The sequence below is a fragment of the Trichosurus vulpecula genome, chromosome 2 (assembly GCF_011100635.1).
Source record: "Trichosurus vulpecula isolate mTriVul1 chromosome 2, mTriVul1.pri, whole genome shotgun sequence".
Classification (NCBI taxonomy): Eukaryota; Metazoa; Chordata; class Mammalia; order Diprotodontia; family Phalangeridae; genus Trichosurus; species Trichosurus vulpecula.
The window spans coordinates 336,382,186-336,398,896 of record NC_050574.1 but is presented as its reverse complement, the minus strand read 5'-3'; the positions used below and the strand labels follow the sequence as shown (position 1 = coordinate 336,398,896).

The 16,711-nt window shown below is 35.9% G+C and overlaps 1 protein-coding gene across 1 annotated transcript in view; it reads right to left on the bottom strand.

Moving 5' to 3' along the window:
• The window catches only part of EAF2 (ELL associated factor 2), a 50,625-nt gene that overhangs the window by 13,951 nt on the left and 19,963 nt on the right, over positions 1-16,711 (bottom strand). Inside the window, exons 4-5 of the mRNA XM_036745438.1 lie at positions 9,635-9,780; positions 2,527-2,787 (exon numbers count right to left, since the gene is read on the bottom strand). Of these exons, the coding sequence (XP_036601333.1) occupies positions 2,527-2,787; positions 9,635-9,780 (407 nt within the window). The remainder of the gene's footprint in view (positions 1-2,526; positions 2,788-9,634; positions 9,781-16,711) is intronic.

Here is a 16,711-nt window from a genome sequence, read left to right as displayed (position 1 = left end):
TAAATGTATATTTTAAATAATTAAAGAATCAAAAAAATAAAATAAGCACAAATGAGGACATATTAAAAATTAGAGGGGAAATAGATAAAAATGATAAATCAAACTAAAATCTCATTTTTCATGAAAAAAAAACTAACAAAATTGATAAACCTTTGGCTAATCTGATTAAGAAGCAGAGAACAGAAAATCAAACCAATAAAATAGTAAATGAGCAAGGTGAAATCAGATCCAAACCAGAAGAAATAGAAAGAATAATCAGAGCATGTTATACACAATTATATGCTAAAAACAAATAAGCAAACAAACCTGAGAATACAAAATAGAGGAGTACTTTCAAAAGTAAAAAATACTCAAACTATCAGAAGAACAGAAAGAGATCTTAAATAACCTAATCTCAGAAAAGTAAACAGATTTAAGTCTAAAGGAAGTACAAAAGTGGGGGTGGGGAAGGAACCCCTGGACCTGATGGCCTTGCAGGAGAACTCTATCAAGCTTTCATATTTTTTTTGACATTTTAAAATTTTCAGTTCAAAATTCTCTCCCTGTCCAAGCCCTCCCCTACTCATTGAGAAGGTGAGCAATATGATGTTCATTATACATGTGAAATAATGCTAAATATATTTCCTTAATAGACATATTGTACCCCTCCAAAAAAAAAAAAAGCAAGAAAAACAAAGTGGGAAAAAAATGCTTTAAACTGCACTCAGAGTTCACCATTTTTCTGCCTAGAAATGGATAGCATTTTCTATCATAAATTCCTTAGAACTTTGGATCTTTGTATTGATCAGAGTAGCTAAATCTTTCACAGTTGATTATCATTACAATATTGCTGTTACTGGATCCAATGTTCTCCTGGTTCTGCTCCCTCTACTTTGCATCAGTTCATATCGGTCTTCTCAGTTTTTCTGAAACTATGTCCTTCATCATTTCTTATACCACAACAGTATTCTATCACAATTATATGCCACAACTTAATACGACAACTTGTTCAGTCATTTCCCAATTGATGGGCATCTCCTCAATTTCCAATTCTTTGTCACCATAAAAAGACCTGCTATATATCCTTTTGTATATATGGATCTTTCTCCTTTTTCTTTGATCTCTTTGGGATATAGGACTTAACAGCGATATTGCTGGGTCAAAGGGTATGCTACAGTTTGATAGCTCTTTGGGCCTAGTTCCAAATTGTTCTCCAGAATGGTTGTACCAGTTCACCACTCCATTAACAATTTATTAATGTACCTATGTCCCCACACCCTCTCCAGAGTATTTGTCATTTCCCTTTCTTTGCCATGTTAGCCAATCTGATAGGTGTTCTATCAAAATTTTTAAAAAGTTTGTACCCATATTTCACAATTTATTTTCAAAAACTGAGAAAGAACCCTATTATGCTGCAAGAAACAATACATATGAATATAGAAAAGCGTGGGTATACGTGAACTGATGCAGAGTGAGATAAGTGGAGCCAAGAACACAATATACACAGTAATTACAACAATGTAAATGGAAAGAACGACACACCAAAAAATCAAAAGTAAATGTAACAAAATTATAAAGATCAAGTGGAATTCAAATGAAGAGATATGAGACACTCCCCAACCTATCCCTCCATGAAGTGGGAGATTCATAGGTTTTACATGTTGTAGATGTTTTCGGACTTTCTCAATGTATTGATCTGTTTTGTTTTGGTTTTTCTCGAAAAGAAAAAGATACTACTTGTCATATGGGATGGCTCTTGGGGAGTGTGGTAGGGAGGGATACATGGGATACTATGTTGATATAAAAAACAAAGAACAGCAATTAAATTTTTTTTTAAATTGTACCTTAAAAGTTCTGTCCCAACAAGATGTCTCCCGTCATACATTAAGACCATCCAAGAAAGATCCAGGAATAGTAGACACAGTCCAACTTTATCTTACTTTGGAGGGATCTTAGATAGTCCCCATGTTTTAAGTACCCCTGCTTAACAACTTAATCATGAATTAATACACCTAAATCCAACATGTTCTATCAGGTCCCTTTTACCGTGGTTTATCAAAAGTCTTCATTCTCTTTCCATATCTATTCTTCTTTTCACCCTATCCACACTGAGCTTTTCCTGTACTATCCTGGCCACCCAAAGGAAAAGTAGTGCTATCTGGTCTCTGATACCCCCAATTCCCAGTTCAGAGACAATAGTATCTGAAGCCTGGCTTTCCTGAACCTCTAGCAAGTCTAGCCTAATCCTCAGCTACTACAGAACTCTCTTTTCTCTTTTACTTGTGGTTCTCTAACTTCTATCAATTTATCTGGATTTTTACCAGTTTTATCTACTCATAGTTACTTACTTATCCAATACGAATTAGCATACAGCAGCACAGTTCCTTAACACAGATATACAAAAAATTAACATTTTGTGCCTCCCCAAAAAGCATGCAAGCAGATCTATGTAACATGGGACTTTTCACCATAGCTGTGTTAGTTTTTTTTTTAACCAAAAAATATCGCAAGAGATTTTCTCTTTATACTTTTGTTTAGTGAACTTACTTAACGTATTCATCAAAAGGCCACTGCCATCCTGAGATCTGTTATGCATGGTCTCCATATCAGGAATCCATTTTTGTTGTTCAGCAGATGAGGTTTGATGGCCTGATGCATGTTTTACTGAGCTAGAATGAGAGAGTTTGCACCCTTCATCTTCTGAGTCACTGGAACTGTCTTCACTACTAGAAGATGAAGAACTCTGGGATTCTGAAGAGCTATCAGAACTAGTCATCTGGTCCATTATACTGGCTTCTGCCTTTAGTTCTAAAAATAAAATAAGAAATGAATCAACAAATTGAAATTGAGAGCTAATGAAAATTTAAAGGTGGTAGTTATGAAACTATTGATGAAAAATGGGTAAGACTATCCATTAATAGGACATGGTACATATTATATAAACAAAAGCCACTTTTTAATAATCATTAGGAAAATCAAAATTATAAACCAACATGGGACATGGGCAATACAGAAATCTATATTCTACACAGCATAAACGTGGGCTTACATTTTAATGTAAAAACAGATATAAAGATATACTTAAAAATCAGAGGATAGATATATTATTTTCAGTAAAGCAAGCCAGCTTTATTTTTTATTTTCTAACAATGTTATCCTTGTTCTACTCAATTCACTTGGGATCAGTTCATAAAAATCTTCCCAGGTTTTTTTCTGCAATCATCCTCTTCATCATTTCTTATAGCACGATACAATCATGTATCACAACTTGTTCAGCCACTCCCCAATGCCCCCAATGGACGGGCATCAACAGGTGATATATTTTGCCTTAATTTCTTTAAGTGTTACATGTATATATTTTTAACTCTAAAACAGTGACTATCTTTCAGTTCTTTCACTCTTCACAAAGGACCTAGTATACTATTTTATGAGCTAGCAGAGACCAAACATACATAAAATATTAGTGCAGGAAGAGATCTTGGACATCATCCCATCTAGTAGAACACCTTCATTTTTCACCTACAGGAACTGAACCCTGGAATAATGAAGCACTTATGTAAGGTCAGAAAGCTAGATCACGACAGAGGGAGAACAATTCCAAGTTGAAGGCTCTTCGCATGAGGCCATTCTGCCCCAAGAATATTTTTAAACATATTCCTAAAAATATGCTAAAATCATACAAAATTTCCCCCCCAGTGAAAAATTCCCACTAGAACTCCCTCTGTTATGCCTGATAGATAGTACCTTGACAATGGCAGAACCACAGTATGAAAGAAGCAGAAAATAACTTAGTCAAAGCCACAGGGAGACAACAAGAGTTAATAGGAAACTCTTGATGGGAAAATAATGAAATGAAAACTAAACTGACATTCAGGTCAGACAACTACTTTTTTGGTATTATAATCCCAGGGGAAACAAACTAAAGAATCACTTAGGCTCTCTTGATTATCACATCTGTAGGCTCTGTGTATGTGTGTGTTTGGGAAGGCATTAAACTGAAATAGAATGAGTAGGGAGAAAAACATACCCCAATAAAATTGTAAAATCATACAGGTACAAGATTGAAATAAGAACAATGGTAAGAATGGTACTGTATGATTTTTAATTTCTCAGAAAAAATTAACATGGAAGAAGGTTTTGACTTTAGGTGTTTCTTTCCCCATTTATAGAGCAGAGATATTAAACAAAATCAATAGGATATTTTAATAAAAGGAAATGAAAATGATTTCAGATGAGAATAAAAGGAGAAGCACAAGTGATATCATCGTATAAATATACAATAGATTTCCAGGTCAAAGAATAAAGACAGAGCACAGAAGCAAACTAGCAGTGATTGAGAACTTCAGCTACCTGGATGTATATCTCATTTTGTTCAACTGGAAGCATCTAAAAAAAGTCATGAATTGTGAATAGCTGTATTTCTCAGAAGAGCGGGGGAAAATGAGGGAATATCATGCATATGGAAGTTACAGAAAAACATAAATTCAATTCAATGACCAAATATTTATTAAGCACCTACCACATGCCAAGGAAAGGAAAATTGAGTGTAGCTAGACATTTCCTCTAGTTTTTAAGGATTCAAAGACAGGCATGAACCTGTGGCAAAAAAGGGAAGCTGGCTTAAGAGGGATTGGTGTTAGCAATATCACTACTACTAGGTCTGTATCCCAAAGAGATATTTTTAAATGGGGGAGGAGAAGGATCTATACGTATAATAATATTTATAGCAGCTCTATTTGTGGTGGCAAAAAATTAGAAATTGAGGGGATGCTCATGAATTGGGGAATGGCTGAACAAACTGGGGCATAAAATTGTAATGGAATGCTATTGTGCTATAAGATAGAATGATTAGGATATTATAATATTATTTTTATATTAATATTATAATATTATATTGATCAGTTATATTGATTTTCCCCCCTCTTCTTTCTTTTTTTTGTCTTTAAAAATATGAATGGCTGTCTAGGAGGAAGAGAGGAAACTATGGCGATGTTAAAAAATAAAAGAAAGCAATAAAAACTTATTTTAAAAAAAGACAAGAGGGGAAACATCTTTAATCCCTGAGGCAAAGTTCAGTTTATAGGCCAGGGAAAATACTAAAGGCAGAAAATACCAGGGAGTAGAGAAGCAGTTTTGGTCTCAGCTGGAAACTTTCAGGAAAGGAAATGGATTTATTCAATGATTATAGTCTCATAACCTGAGAAATGGATAAAAAATTGGCTGTCAGAGGCAGCTCTTAGAGTGATCTACTGCTAGAAACCCAACAGAGGATTGTTAACAGCTCAGAGATTAAAAAACAAAAGCTCCCTTAACAGGTATTTAGTTATGAGAGAGAAAAAGGAAAAATAGATGTTATTGTAGGATTTAATACTCTCTCCCAACAACCTTTTTCTCAGGATTTACAAAACCATCAGAAATCCAATAGGTTAGAGGCTTAAAAAGATATGAACTCAAACATTCTGCTATAAGTAACAAAGGAAAACAATTAGTGATTGGAATATAAGAGAGAATTCTTAGGTGCAGGTAGCTTGTGTTAATAAGGTTGAAGTTGATTTTCCTCTTAAATTCCAATACTCGAACCCTTATGAGATTCCAGGTTTTCCAGGGTGATGAGTCTATCAAGATAATCATGTGGCTTTGATCAGTTCTGAAGAAACCAGTGTTGCAACCCATAACTCAGGGCATCCCAAAAGGCTATTTTTCATATATTGGCGCTGCTTACCCTATCTGTACGTACAATTATCACTCACAGCAGCAATTTCAAATATTACGAACGCATATATGCGGGAGGACATGAATTCAAATCTGGCCTCAGACACTTGACACTTACTCTAGCTGTGTGACCCTGGGCAAGTCACTTAATCCCTATTGCCTCCCCCCCCAAATTCATATATGTACATAATTCAACATATAGTACAAAAGTGTTCCTAAAAAAATTGGCTGCATGGCAAATGTTGGTAGAATATTTTCTCATTAATTTCTGTCAAATTGTTGGAGGATCAGAAAGTAGAAAGAGAACTTCCACTGAGTTGACCTGCAATCCACGGATGAACTGAATCTGATTCAAGTAGTATGCCCCTTCACTCTAGATTGAGGAAGAAAATGGAGCCAAAGAGGATTCCTATATTCCTGTGCTACAGAAAAGCAGCAGAATTCATGTCTCTGCACAATCTTAGAAGAAGTATACAGAAGCTGGTATTGGCAGAGCTCTGATGTCTAAGGCATTAAAACAGCGTATGATTATTGAAATGATTATGAGTGGGGGAACACATATTGAGAAATTATTGTGGTATCTTAAAAGGGCAAATACAAGTCATTAATTGGGAAGAATAAAAAAAGAAATATGTGCAATCACATCAGAAAAAACTCAAAAGCACCATTTTATACAGAATTTTTATAGTATTACACAAAGGTTCCTTAAAATTAGAGCAGGAAAGAGTTTGGGATGTTGATATACCAATTCAGTTAAGAATTGGTATATCAACATCCCAAATCCCAAAATTCCAAAGCCAGTCATCTATTCCAAACTGTATTCAAAGTATTAATACTATTGAATACTACTGATAGCATTTCCAACAGGGGCTATATATTGGTTTATGAATATAAATAAATATATACGTAATATGTACACACATATATGTGTATAGTTATTAGTAGACATATACAATACATATATGTATATAGTTATTTATAGATACATACATATAATACATATATGTATAATACATATATGTATAGTTATAGATGTGTATATATACATATGCATTATATATTATTATTATATTGCATAATAATTATTATATAATGATAATAATTATAATACAATATTAATATATTATCATATATTATGTATGCTAACATATAGGGTCTCCCTAGAGTTCTTCTGAATTTTCACAAATTTAATAATTTTTGGACTATATGATAATATATCTATTTGTGGCAATTAAAGGTATATTTATTGAAATTTAGGACAGTTGTATAATGTTCTAAAGAATACATATTCTTATTCCAAATCCTATGGTAAACAACAGATGCTATCATAGATGAGATGGCAGACCATATCCTGTGACTGTTAGAACGGAAGCCATATCAGATGTCAGAAGAAAAATTGAATGAATCTTTCAATACTATTTATAGATTGTTGCTATCATACTTATAAATTAGTCCAATTTAAAAGGCAAAAGTTTTAAAGTTCAAAAGTGGCACAATAACCAAATGAAGACTTTGTATCAGAACAAGCTTACTAATGTTCATTATACTCTAGTTAAGAATTTGATCTCACAATAAAGGGTAAAAAAAGAGAAAAGATCTGAATATACAAAGAAATTTGTTTGTACAAATAAAATAAACCTTTTAAAAATGAACTTCATAAACCTTGCTATTTGTCAAAGGGAACCAAAAAACAAACATTACGCAATCAAGTTCTTTCCTTACAAAGGTAAGAATTAAGTGGACAGAAGCCATCAAAAAGCACTTGCTTAGCTGGATTATTTGTTATATGTAATTTGTAAATACCCCTGAAACAAAACAATCTTCAAGGGTGACCCATTAGGATATAAAAAGTTTTACTATGCAAAACTCTTCTTTTTATAACAGTATTTATTGTAAGGATTATATGAGTCAATAAATATTTAGGCAGTTACTATATGCAGAGTACTGTGCTATTCACTGAATTTCCACTCCCCATAGAGGTTACCATCTAGCACCATCTGTAGCAGAAACCTCCCCCCAAAATCACATTCCAAAAACAGAATCATCTTCTGTTGTGGTTCCTTAGGTTAGCACCTCATGGCTGGTGCTTTGATTTCCTTGTAACTTGGTTGTGCTTTCATTGCACAGTCATTCCTCAGTATTTACTTTCTGCCACACAATTGTATGTGTGTGTATGTATACATACACAGAATTTTTCTTTTTCCTCTTGCTCTATTTGCTAATTTTTCTAGTTGTATGTCTTATTTCCCCAACTATACTACAAAATCCAAAGGGGCTATTTTCTTATATTTTGTCTAAAGTAAATAATCCTGAATGCATGAGAGGCATTGGCTATTTTTTGAATAATCTTAATTCCACTGCCTTCCCTCTTTTAATTATTTCCTATTAATCCTGCATATAGCTTGCTTTGTATATATTTGTTTGCATGTTGTCTCCTCGATTAGACTGGATACTTAGATTTAGATTAGTTTAGATTAACTAGAATGTCCCTTGAGGGAAGGGGCTGTCTTTTGCCTTTTTTGTATCTCCAATGCTTAGCAGAGTGCTTGGCACATAGTAGGCATTTATTAATGTTTGTTGCTTGATTGAGTGAATATCCAGTTTTCTAGACTATAAACTACCTTTTGCTCAAAATTCCAAAAAGGCACCTAAGCTCATTCTGTGTCTTATGAGCTGAGTACAATAGAGGAGGAATCATACTCCAACCTCAAATATCAGGGTCCACTTGTGTATACTTACATATGTTTGTATTTATGCAACCATGTTATTCCATGTATAAAAAAGAGCACCTTCCATGAATTTAAGAATTTGGTTATCTTCCAATGGGATGGTTTGATCTACTGTTTCACCAAGGTCTTTTCCCTGTCTTGACTTCAAGTACAGAGCAGGCTGAAATACCTAGGTTAGGAGCGATGAAAGGAGGGGCAGTGGAAATAATCAAGGAAATAGTTTAAAAAAAAAAAAAAACCAACCAATTTTCAGCCTCACCCTCCTTGGTAACAGGAAGGTTCATCATGGCCAACCCTGGGATACGAGGCCCCTGGCTCCCTTGACTTTGTCTTAATGATGCCTGGGATCAGGTGGAATTCAAGCAAACAACTTGTTAGTATAGTTGTTTTTGTTTTCCTTGATCTTGATAAACCCCAAATTCAGAATCCCCAGTGGAACCAAAAGCTCTGAGCTCTGTTTGCTTTTCCACCTCTGCATGACCTGGAAGAGGTTTGAGACTAACAAGGAGTTTGGTTCCTCATGTCAAATAAGAAATAGTAAAGGGAGGGGAGGGAAGGGCAGAACATCATCATATCTGAGACCAGGGAAGAAGAGGTTGCTAAATGCAAGCAAAGCAAAGGACATAAGCTGGATAAGAGTGAAAGGAATGTTCTCCTGCTTCTGGTCAACAGGGCTGTTAACACCCTGAAGAGACAGAGATGAAACATTCTATTGCTGCTGGCTGAGAAGAGGGCAACATTTGAAAAATCTGTGCACTGCTCTGGTCTATTTGCTCTTGACTAAGACTATATCCTATTTATCTATTGTAGCCCTCCTAGTGAGTAACATCTTACTCATCTTCAGCTTTGAAGTGGATTCAGAACTCAGATAAAATGTTCTTCAAAAAAGGGATGTGTATTCAGCATTACTTCTTGAAAAAAAAGGAAACTGCTCGTTTCTCCACCTTTGTGCACAACCGCATATTCTCTCTCATACCCACAACAGTTTGGGGACTAAGAAAACTGTGGGGTAGTATAGTTGCACATCAAATAATATACCTTAAAATTTGTACCTAACATGATTCTATCATGGTTGGGAAAAAAGTAAGCCAGCACTCTGAAGAGAGTTAAAATTAAATTAGATAGAATAAACAAAAGTCCTGCAATCTTTAAGTCAAAATTAAAATTTTTACTTGAAATATTCACAAACGCATAATTGTAAGATTCAGTTTTACCTCTCTCAATATCATCCATAGGAGATTCTGGCGACATTTTTTCTTTTGGTGGAGAATGTTTTACACTGTTTGATGTTTTAACTGCATTTCTCATTTGCTGTTGCTGTTGTTCGAGTCGAGACTGAATTTTACTGCTTCCTTCAGCTCTGCAAGTATATGGAAGTTTCCAAAAAGGAAGACATTAACAATTCCAATGTAATATGACTCTTATGATGCTAATATAATTAAACATTATGTTCTTCTCCTAGAGGTTTTGAATATAGCATTCAAATTAAGCATTAAAAGTTATAAATAATTAAAATTATAAAAATAAAAGGTGAAGAATTCTATCAAAATTCTTATTAAAATTAAGCTCCTTGGGTATTTGAGTACCTAGAAGACTAGGGAAGAGAGAAATACTAGATTGGGGGAGGGGGAGAGAACCTACTCCTAAAGGAATAAGCATTTATGAAGCACCTACTACATGCCTGGCACTGCACTAAGTACTTTTCCAAAGTTGGATTTGAACCCAGATCTTCCTGTCCAATGAGATAATATTTGTAAAGCGCTTAGCACATTACCTGGCACATAGGCACTATATAAATGGTTGTTCTCTTCCCCTTCCTTTCTCTGCTTCCTGATCCCAGACCCAGCATCCTATCCACAATATCACCTGGTTGTCAGCATCTTCCTTACTCGAAGAAGACTTGGTGAACTTCAGAGGGTCAAAGGATTTGGACATTCTAATCTAATCTAACCTGATCTAAAGCAGCATCCCTGGTACAGTACTGGTTGATTGCAGTGACTTCACTAGGAGCCAAAGACAAACTACACACACTGAGGAAAGGCAGCTTCAAAACTAAAAGGAGCCTAGCAGACAGCTCCAGCATGCCTAAGGGGAACTTCATATGTGCCTTCCCTAGGATAATTATTTCTAATTTATCCTTCACATGGCTTGGTTGAAAATCATTTTTTTCACATTTTCTCCTCTCTTAGACCATGAGTTCCTGGTGCATAGTAAGAGCTTGACAAATGCTGAGTGACTCCATGAAGAGGAGAAAAAGAATTCTAGTAACCAGAAGCTGTTAACCCTTTACCACATGTTCCCTTTAAGACTGAGGCCACTTTCCTCTAGACTCTATGAATGAATGTTATAAATGTAATGTGCTAGGGCATGACCTCGTGAGCTTAGAAAGACTAGAAGAGTCACTGGAGGTCCAAAAATCGGAGTCCATACCAGAAAACGCCGGCAGCTGAGCCCAGTGCTTCTGAAGAGGTCCTGAGGAGCAACCTGCTTGACCTAACCCAGCAGTGGATCAACCAGGAAGTTTAGGTGCTGTGCCCTACTAGGAATAGAGCAAATCCGCCCATAGCTTTGTTGAATTCCCAGATGACTTTGGTGGGGGCAAATGCTTCATAGTAGCATTCTCTTCAGGGACCAAGGTGGGAAAGGGGAGAATAGCCCTGGTTCAAAAGGATGCTATATCTTCTTAGTAAATATCCCTTCGTAAAGTCTAACTGATGTCAGTCGGTTAAATGATAATGGGACAAAAATCACTGGGGATTGATACTTGGGGGAACACACCACAGAGCTGAGAGCTTTCTTTCTAAAAGAAGACCCTCACAGTGGTACCCATAAGTCTTGCCTCAGGAAAGAGACACAGCCAGCCATGCATTAGAGACCTGACCTACTAATATTAAGTCCAGAGATTATTCTTGCGACACTTAATTATGATGTTTTTCCTGACAGAATGAAAGCTCTTAGATGGCAGAAATTGTTTTATATTTTGTCTTTATATCTGTAACATCTTGCACAGTGCCTGACACATTCTTGTCGACTAAGTAAAAAAAAAATTCAGTTATTTGTTGATCTTCCATCCAGATCTTTAAGTGAATCCATGTCTTTGGTGTATAAACAAAAGTGGTTAACAGAATCTGTTGAAGATTTTTAAGGACTGATGAAAGAGTTAATCTTGACTCTTTCCTTCTCTCAACTTACTAAATCTAGTCAATCACCAATTTCTTCCATTGTAGTACTCTCCCTCACATATTCATTCTTTTTCATTTCCATTGCTAATATTCTAATATAGCCTTTCATCATCTTGAAGCTTAGGTGGTCCAGTAGATAGAGCCCTGGGGTTCAAGCCAGGAAGACCTAAATTCAAATCTAGCCTCAGACACTTACTAGCTGTGTGACCCTAGGCAAATCATTTGACTTCCATTTGCCTCAGTTTTGTCATCTGTAAAATGAGAATAATAATAATAATAGCACCTATATTGTTGTGAGGATCAAATAAGATAATATTTATAAAGCACTTAGTACCTGGCACTGTCAGAGGAACAGGAACAAAGCTCAGCCCAAGTTCTACTTCCTACATGGGGTCTTTCCTATTATGCCCCTAGAGTGTATCCCCTGCAAAAAAGTAACTTTTTATTTACCTGACATTTTTATTCACTTCTGTGTGTACATGTTGTTTCCTGAATTGAGTGTTGCAAGTGCTATGTAAATGTGAACTATTACTCGTTATCATGGCTTGATAAACTGCCCTACCCAGTTTCCCTCCCACAAGCTACCTTACAAGCTATCATCTGATTAATCTTCTAGCATACTGCCTTGAATGTATTAGTCTATTCAGAAAGATTTAATAGTCCTTACTGAAGATGCTAAGACAATAATTTTAGAGCTGGAAAGGAACTCAGATGCCAACTAGTCCGACCTCCTCATTTTATAGATAAGGAAATTGGTCTAGAGAGGTTAAGCGACTTGCCCAAAGCTATCCAGATGGTAAGTGGCAGAGCTGGGATTCAAACCCAGGGCTTCTGAGGTCAAATTCAGAATTCTTTCTACTGCACTGTGCTCCTCACTACCTAAGGGATCAAATCCAAATTCCTTCAAGGTGCATTTAAGGGATTCCATAAAGTGTTCTCTCACTGAATGGAAGAAATATCCCAAGGAGAAAATACAGAAGAAAGATTGGAGAAATCACTCTCCTTCATCCTTCATCTCCCATCAGTTGCCAAGTGTTATCAATTTTATTATGACACCATCCCTTTTTCTCCACTCACATATCCGCCAGCCTAGTTCATGTCCTCATTATCTGTTGCCGGGACTATTTCAAAGCCTCCAAACTGGTCTTCTTGCCTCAAGTCACGCTCCTCTCTGATCTCCTCCACACAGCTAACAAATGGATATTTATAAAGCATAGACCTGATCAATCCACTTCCCTGTTCGATAAATTCCAAAGGATTCTAATTGCCTCCAGGAAAAACTATAAACTCCTTTACAATTTGGCTGTAGCCTATCTTTCCAGACTTATAATTCATTATTCCCCTTCATATACATGTCCATGCTGGACAACATGCTGTCTCTCACATGACCTTCCCTCTTTCATTTCTACGTTTTTTTGTACAGAGTATTCCCCATGCCTGGAACACACTCCCTCCTTAATTTTTTGCCCCTTTATATTCTAGTTTTCATCAAAGCTCGGCTCAAATGATACTTCTTATGTGGGGTCTTTACTATTATGCCCCCAGGTGCTAGTGACTCTCCCCTCCAAAAAAAGTAACTTTTTATTTACCTGTCATTTAATTTACTTCTGTATGTACATGTTTCCCAAATTGAACGTAAGCTGTTTGAGAGCAGAGACTGTTTTTGCTTTCATGTCTCCAAAGCACAGTGGCTGGCACATAGTAGCCATTTAATAAATGCTTGTTGATTGAACCACACTTAATTAATGCTTATTGAATAAATGACTGATTGAATCCAAACTAGTCAAGAGGTTCATTACATCCCAGAATTTGGAGTTCTAATGTAGCTTAGAGAGGATATAGTCCAACACCTGAAACATACAGATTAAGGAAACTAAAGGTTAAGTGAATTGCCGAAGGTTGCAAGGTAAGTGACTATCAGATTTGGGATTCAAACCCTGTTCTTCTGATTCAGAATCACTATTCTTTCTAGTACACTATGAAAGATGCAACACTGAAGAGGAAGAGAAAAAAATGGGCATGAGATCTTTTAAAGTGGAAGTGGTTTCCTATTTTCATAGGAGTCTAAAGGTGTCATTAGTAAATATATTAATTTTGGGATAGATATGAAAGATATAGTGTCATCTTTGACAACTCCTTACTGAAGTGTATGAAAGTGGCGTATGTTAACCTGACATGACCAATTAAGCACTATAGTGTCTTCCTTGGAAAATGTTAAGTCTATTGAGATTTGACAAACCCAGGGACAAGCACTACGCTTCTAGAGTTCATGGAGAAATGATTGATTCTACATGAAAGAACCTGGAAAGCATCTTTAAATACTATGAAATGCTGAGGGAGAAACAGAACCTGGTGTATAAGTAGTGTTTTCATTATTGCTAGTGTTTGAATAATTAGAGGAAAACCAAATGAAAAGTAAAGAGTTGGCTAAGAAGATTATGTCAGCATAGGACTTGGCTTTTTGGAAAATGAATTAATATAATAGACTCTATGCCCAAGTGTCCAATAAGATGCTGATCTAATGAAGAGGGCTTTAAACTAAAAATAGAAAAAACCAAATCAAAACAAAAACAAACAAAAAACTACTGCCCAGATATAACTGTTAAGCTAGATACCATAGAAAAAGAATTCTTAATCTTTTTTTGTGTGTCATAAACCCCTTTGCTGGACTGGTGAAGCCCTTCTCAGAATAACGTTTTTAAATTTATAAAATAAAACATGTAGGATTATAAAAAGAAATCAATTATATTTAAATACAGTTATCAAAGTATCATCAACCCCAAGTTAGGAATCTCTGTCATAGGGTATTGGAGAGAAAAGAAAATAGCAGAAGCCCAGTGACTCACAGGAGTTAATAACTAGGGTGAGGGGCGGAAACTATGTTTCTGGCCTCAGATGTCTCTATGCTAACGCACAGAGTATGAGTAGCCAGGTTGATCACAACTGCTGTGGGACTTATAAGTTTTCACAAAAGAGAAAGACAGGCTAGAAATGCTATAAAAGTTGAAGTCTTTATTCTAAGATATATCCTAATGGACACAAGAAAAGGCATTAGGCCTAACTTGAAACATTCAGTGACTGGGGCATAGGACAGTAGAGACAATTGAAAAGGGGTTCAGAGCCAAGGAGATATCCAGGCCTCAGTAACCCAAGGAAGTAAGAATGTAACTGAGTCTCAGCTGATGTGGAGAAGGATACAATTGAACCCAGGTTGAATATGATGATCTTTAGACTACAGCAGAAGGACAAATGGGGTTAATGATGGTTCTACTAAGTTCTCATTACTCCTAGTTCAATATGGGGATACGTGGGTTCCCTTCTCCATGCCAAGGCAGCTCGCGTGGACAAAGGCCATGGATTTTTAGTGGCAGAAAGATCTATAGTGGGTGTGTCTGATTGGTTTCTCATCTCTAATGCCACAGGCAGAGAGATGCTAAAGTGATGCAGCAGAAGTCATCTCCTGGCCATGGAGTCACAAAGCTTGGAAGCTCTGTGGAACTAGCATGGAACTTCCATTCCTCAGTAATGGAGGATTCCAGAAAAGGTGATAGAGCAGGGGTGCCAGACAAGAAAAGTGATGTGTAAAGCACAGTCGGCCTATCACAGAAGAAACGAGCCTTCCCCCGCCCCATCAAAAAAATATAACTAAGGCATTTTTTTTAGACTACAAAATGCATAAGAAAGTCAACTAGAAATGTTAACGTAAGGAAGTAAATATGGTCTCCTAAGTTGGTGGGATGCAACTCATGACAGGATGGGGTATGCCTTTAAACAGAATAGAATAGAATGATAATAGGAAGATTTACCTTGTTGAAAATAAAGATATTAAGTAAAAGGGACAGAGGAGTAGTGGCATCATATATCAAGAAGACATATACTTGTATGGAAATTCACAAACCTGAGTGGAAAAAGCATACAAGTGCAAAAGGAAGGAGACACTGAAGTGATACTGTGGTAAGAATATACTACAGATGGACCAGCCAAATGGAGGAAATAGATGATAAGATTTTTATAAATCTTATATCTTTATAAATATAATATATATTATTATAATTACATTATATTATTGTATCATATATTATAAATATAAAAAATAAATATTTATAAATACAAAATTTTTATAAAATATTTTACAAATTTTATATCTTAAAAATCTTATAAAATAAATAAATTTTTATTAGTGCTGTGGTTTTAAAAAAAAAAAAACCAACTCAGTTTTCATTCCAATCATGCCCCCTCCCTCCCCCCCCACATACAATAGAACCTTCCCTTATAACAAAGAAATAAAGTATAAAGAAAGATGACTAAACCTTTGGAGCTGTGAAATATGTATAAGGATTTTTCCCACAGAGGGAAAAACAGGTGGAGCCAATCCGCTAACTTTTAAAAAGGCAATTTCTGCTCCAAAGAATGATGAGAATCTACAACAAATTCCACGTGTCAGTGAGTCAGTCAATAAGTGTTTATTGGAGCCCTACTTTGTGTCAAACACTGTCCCAAGCACTGTAGATGCAAAGAAAGGCAAAAGCCAGTCCCTACTCTCAAGGAGGTTACAGTCTAATGTAGAGGTCACCTGATAATAATCAGAGGTCACCTGTATCTATCAGTAACATGACAAAGCACCTATCAAGTCTAACAACTACTACCACTTCTAGTGATTCACATAAGGAAAAAGGATCACCTAGAATGAATCTAGAATGCAATGCTGGGGGGGGGGGTGGTTCACGAAGTTGTAAACAAGAAACTAAAGACATTACTGTCATAGACAGTGGTAGCATCATTACTGTTGAATTAAAGTAAAGGCATCAGAAGAAAAAGAATAGTTTGGGAAAGTAAGCAACAGTTGAGAAGATGGTGTCTAAGAATGCAATTTGGATTTATGTTCCATGGTTTAAGATACTGGAATAATGGGTTCTTTGCCAGTGATGGAGCACATTAGACAAGAGCAGGTAAAAACATTTTTCATGGAAACAACAACAAACCCTGAATGCTCTGCAATCATAATGATTAAATTTGGTCTTAGAGATAAGAAAATGTACCTCCCTCCTTGCTTTTTGGGGGAAAGGAGGTGTGGAAAATACAAGTGTGGAATATTGTATATTGACTGTC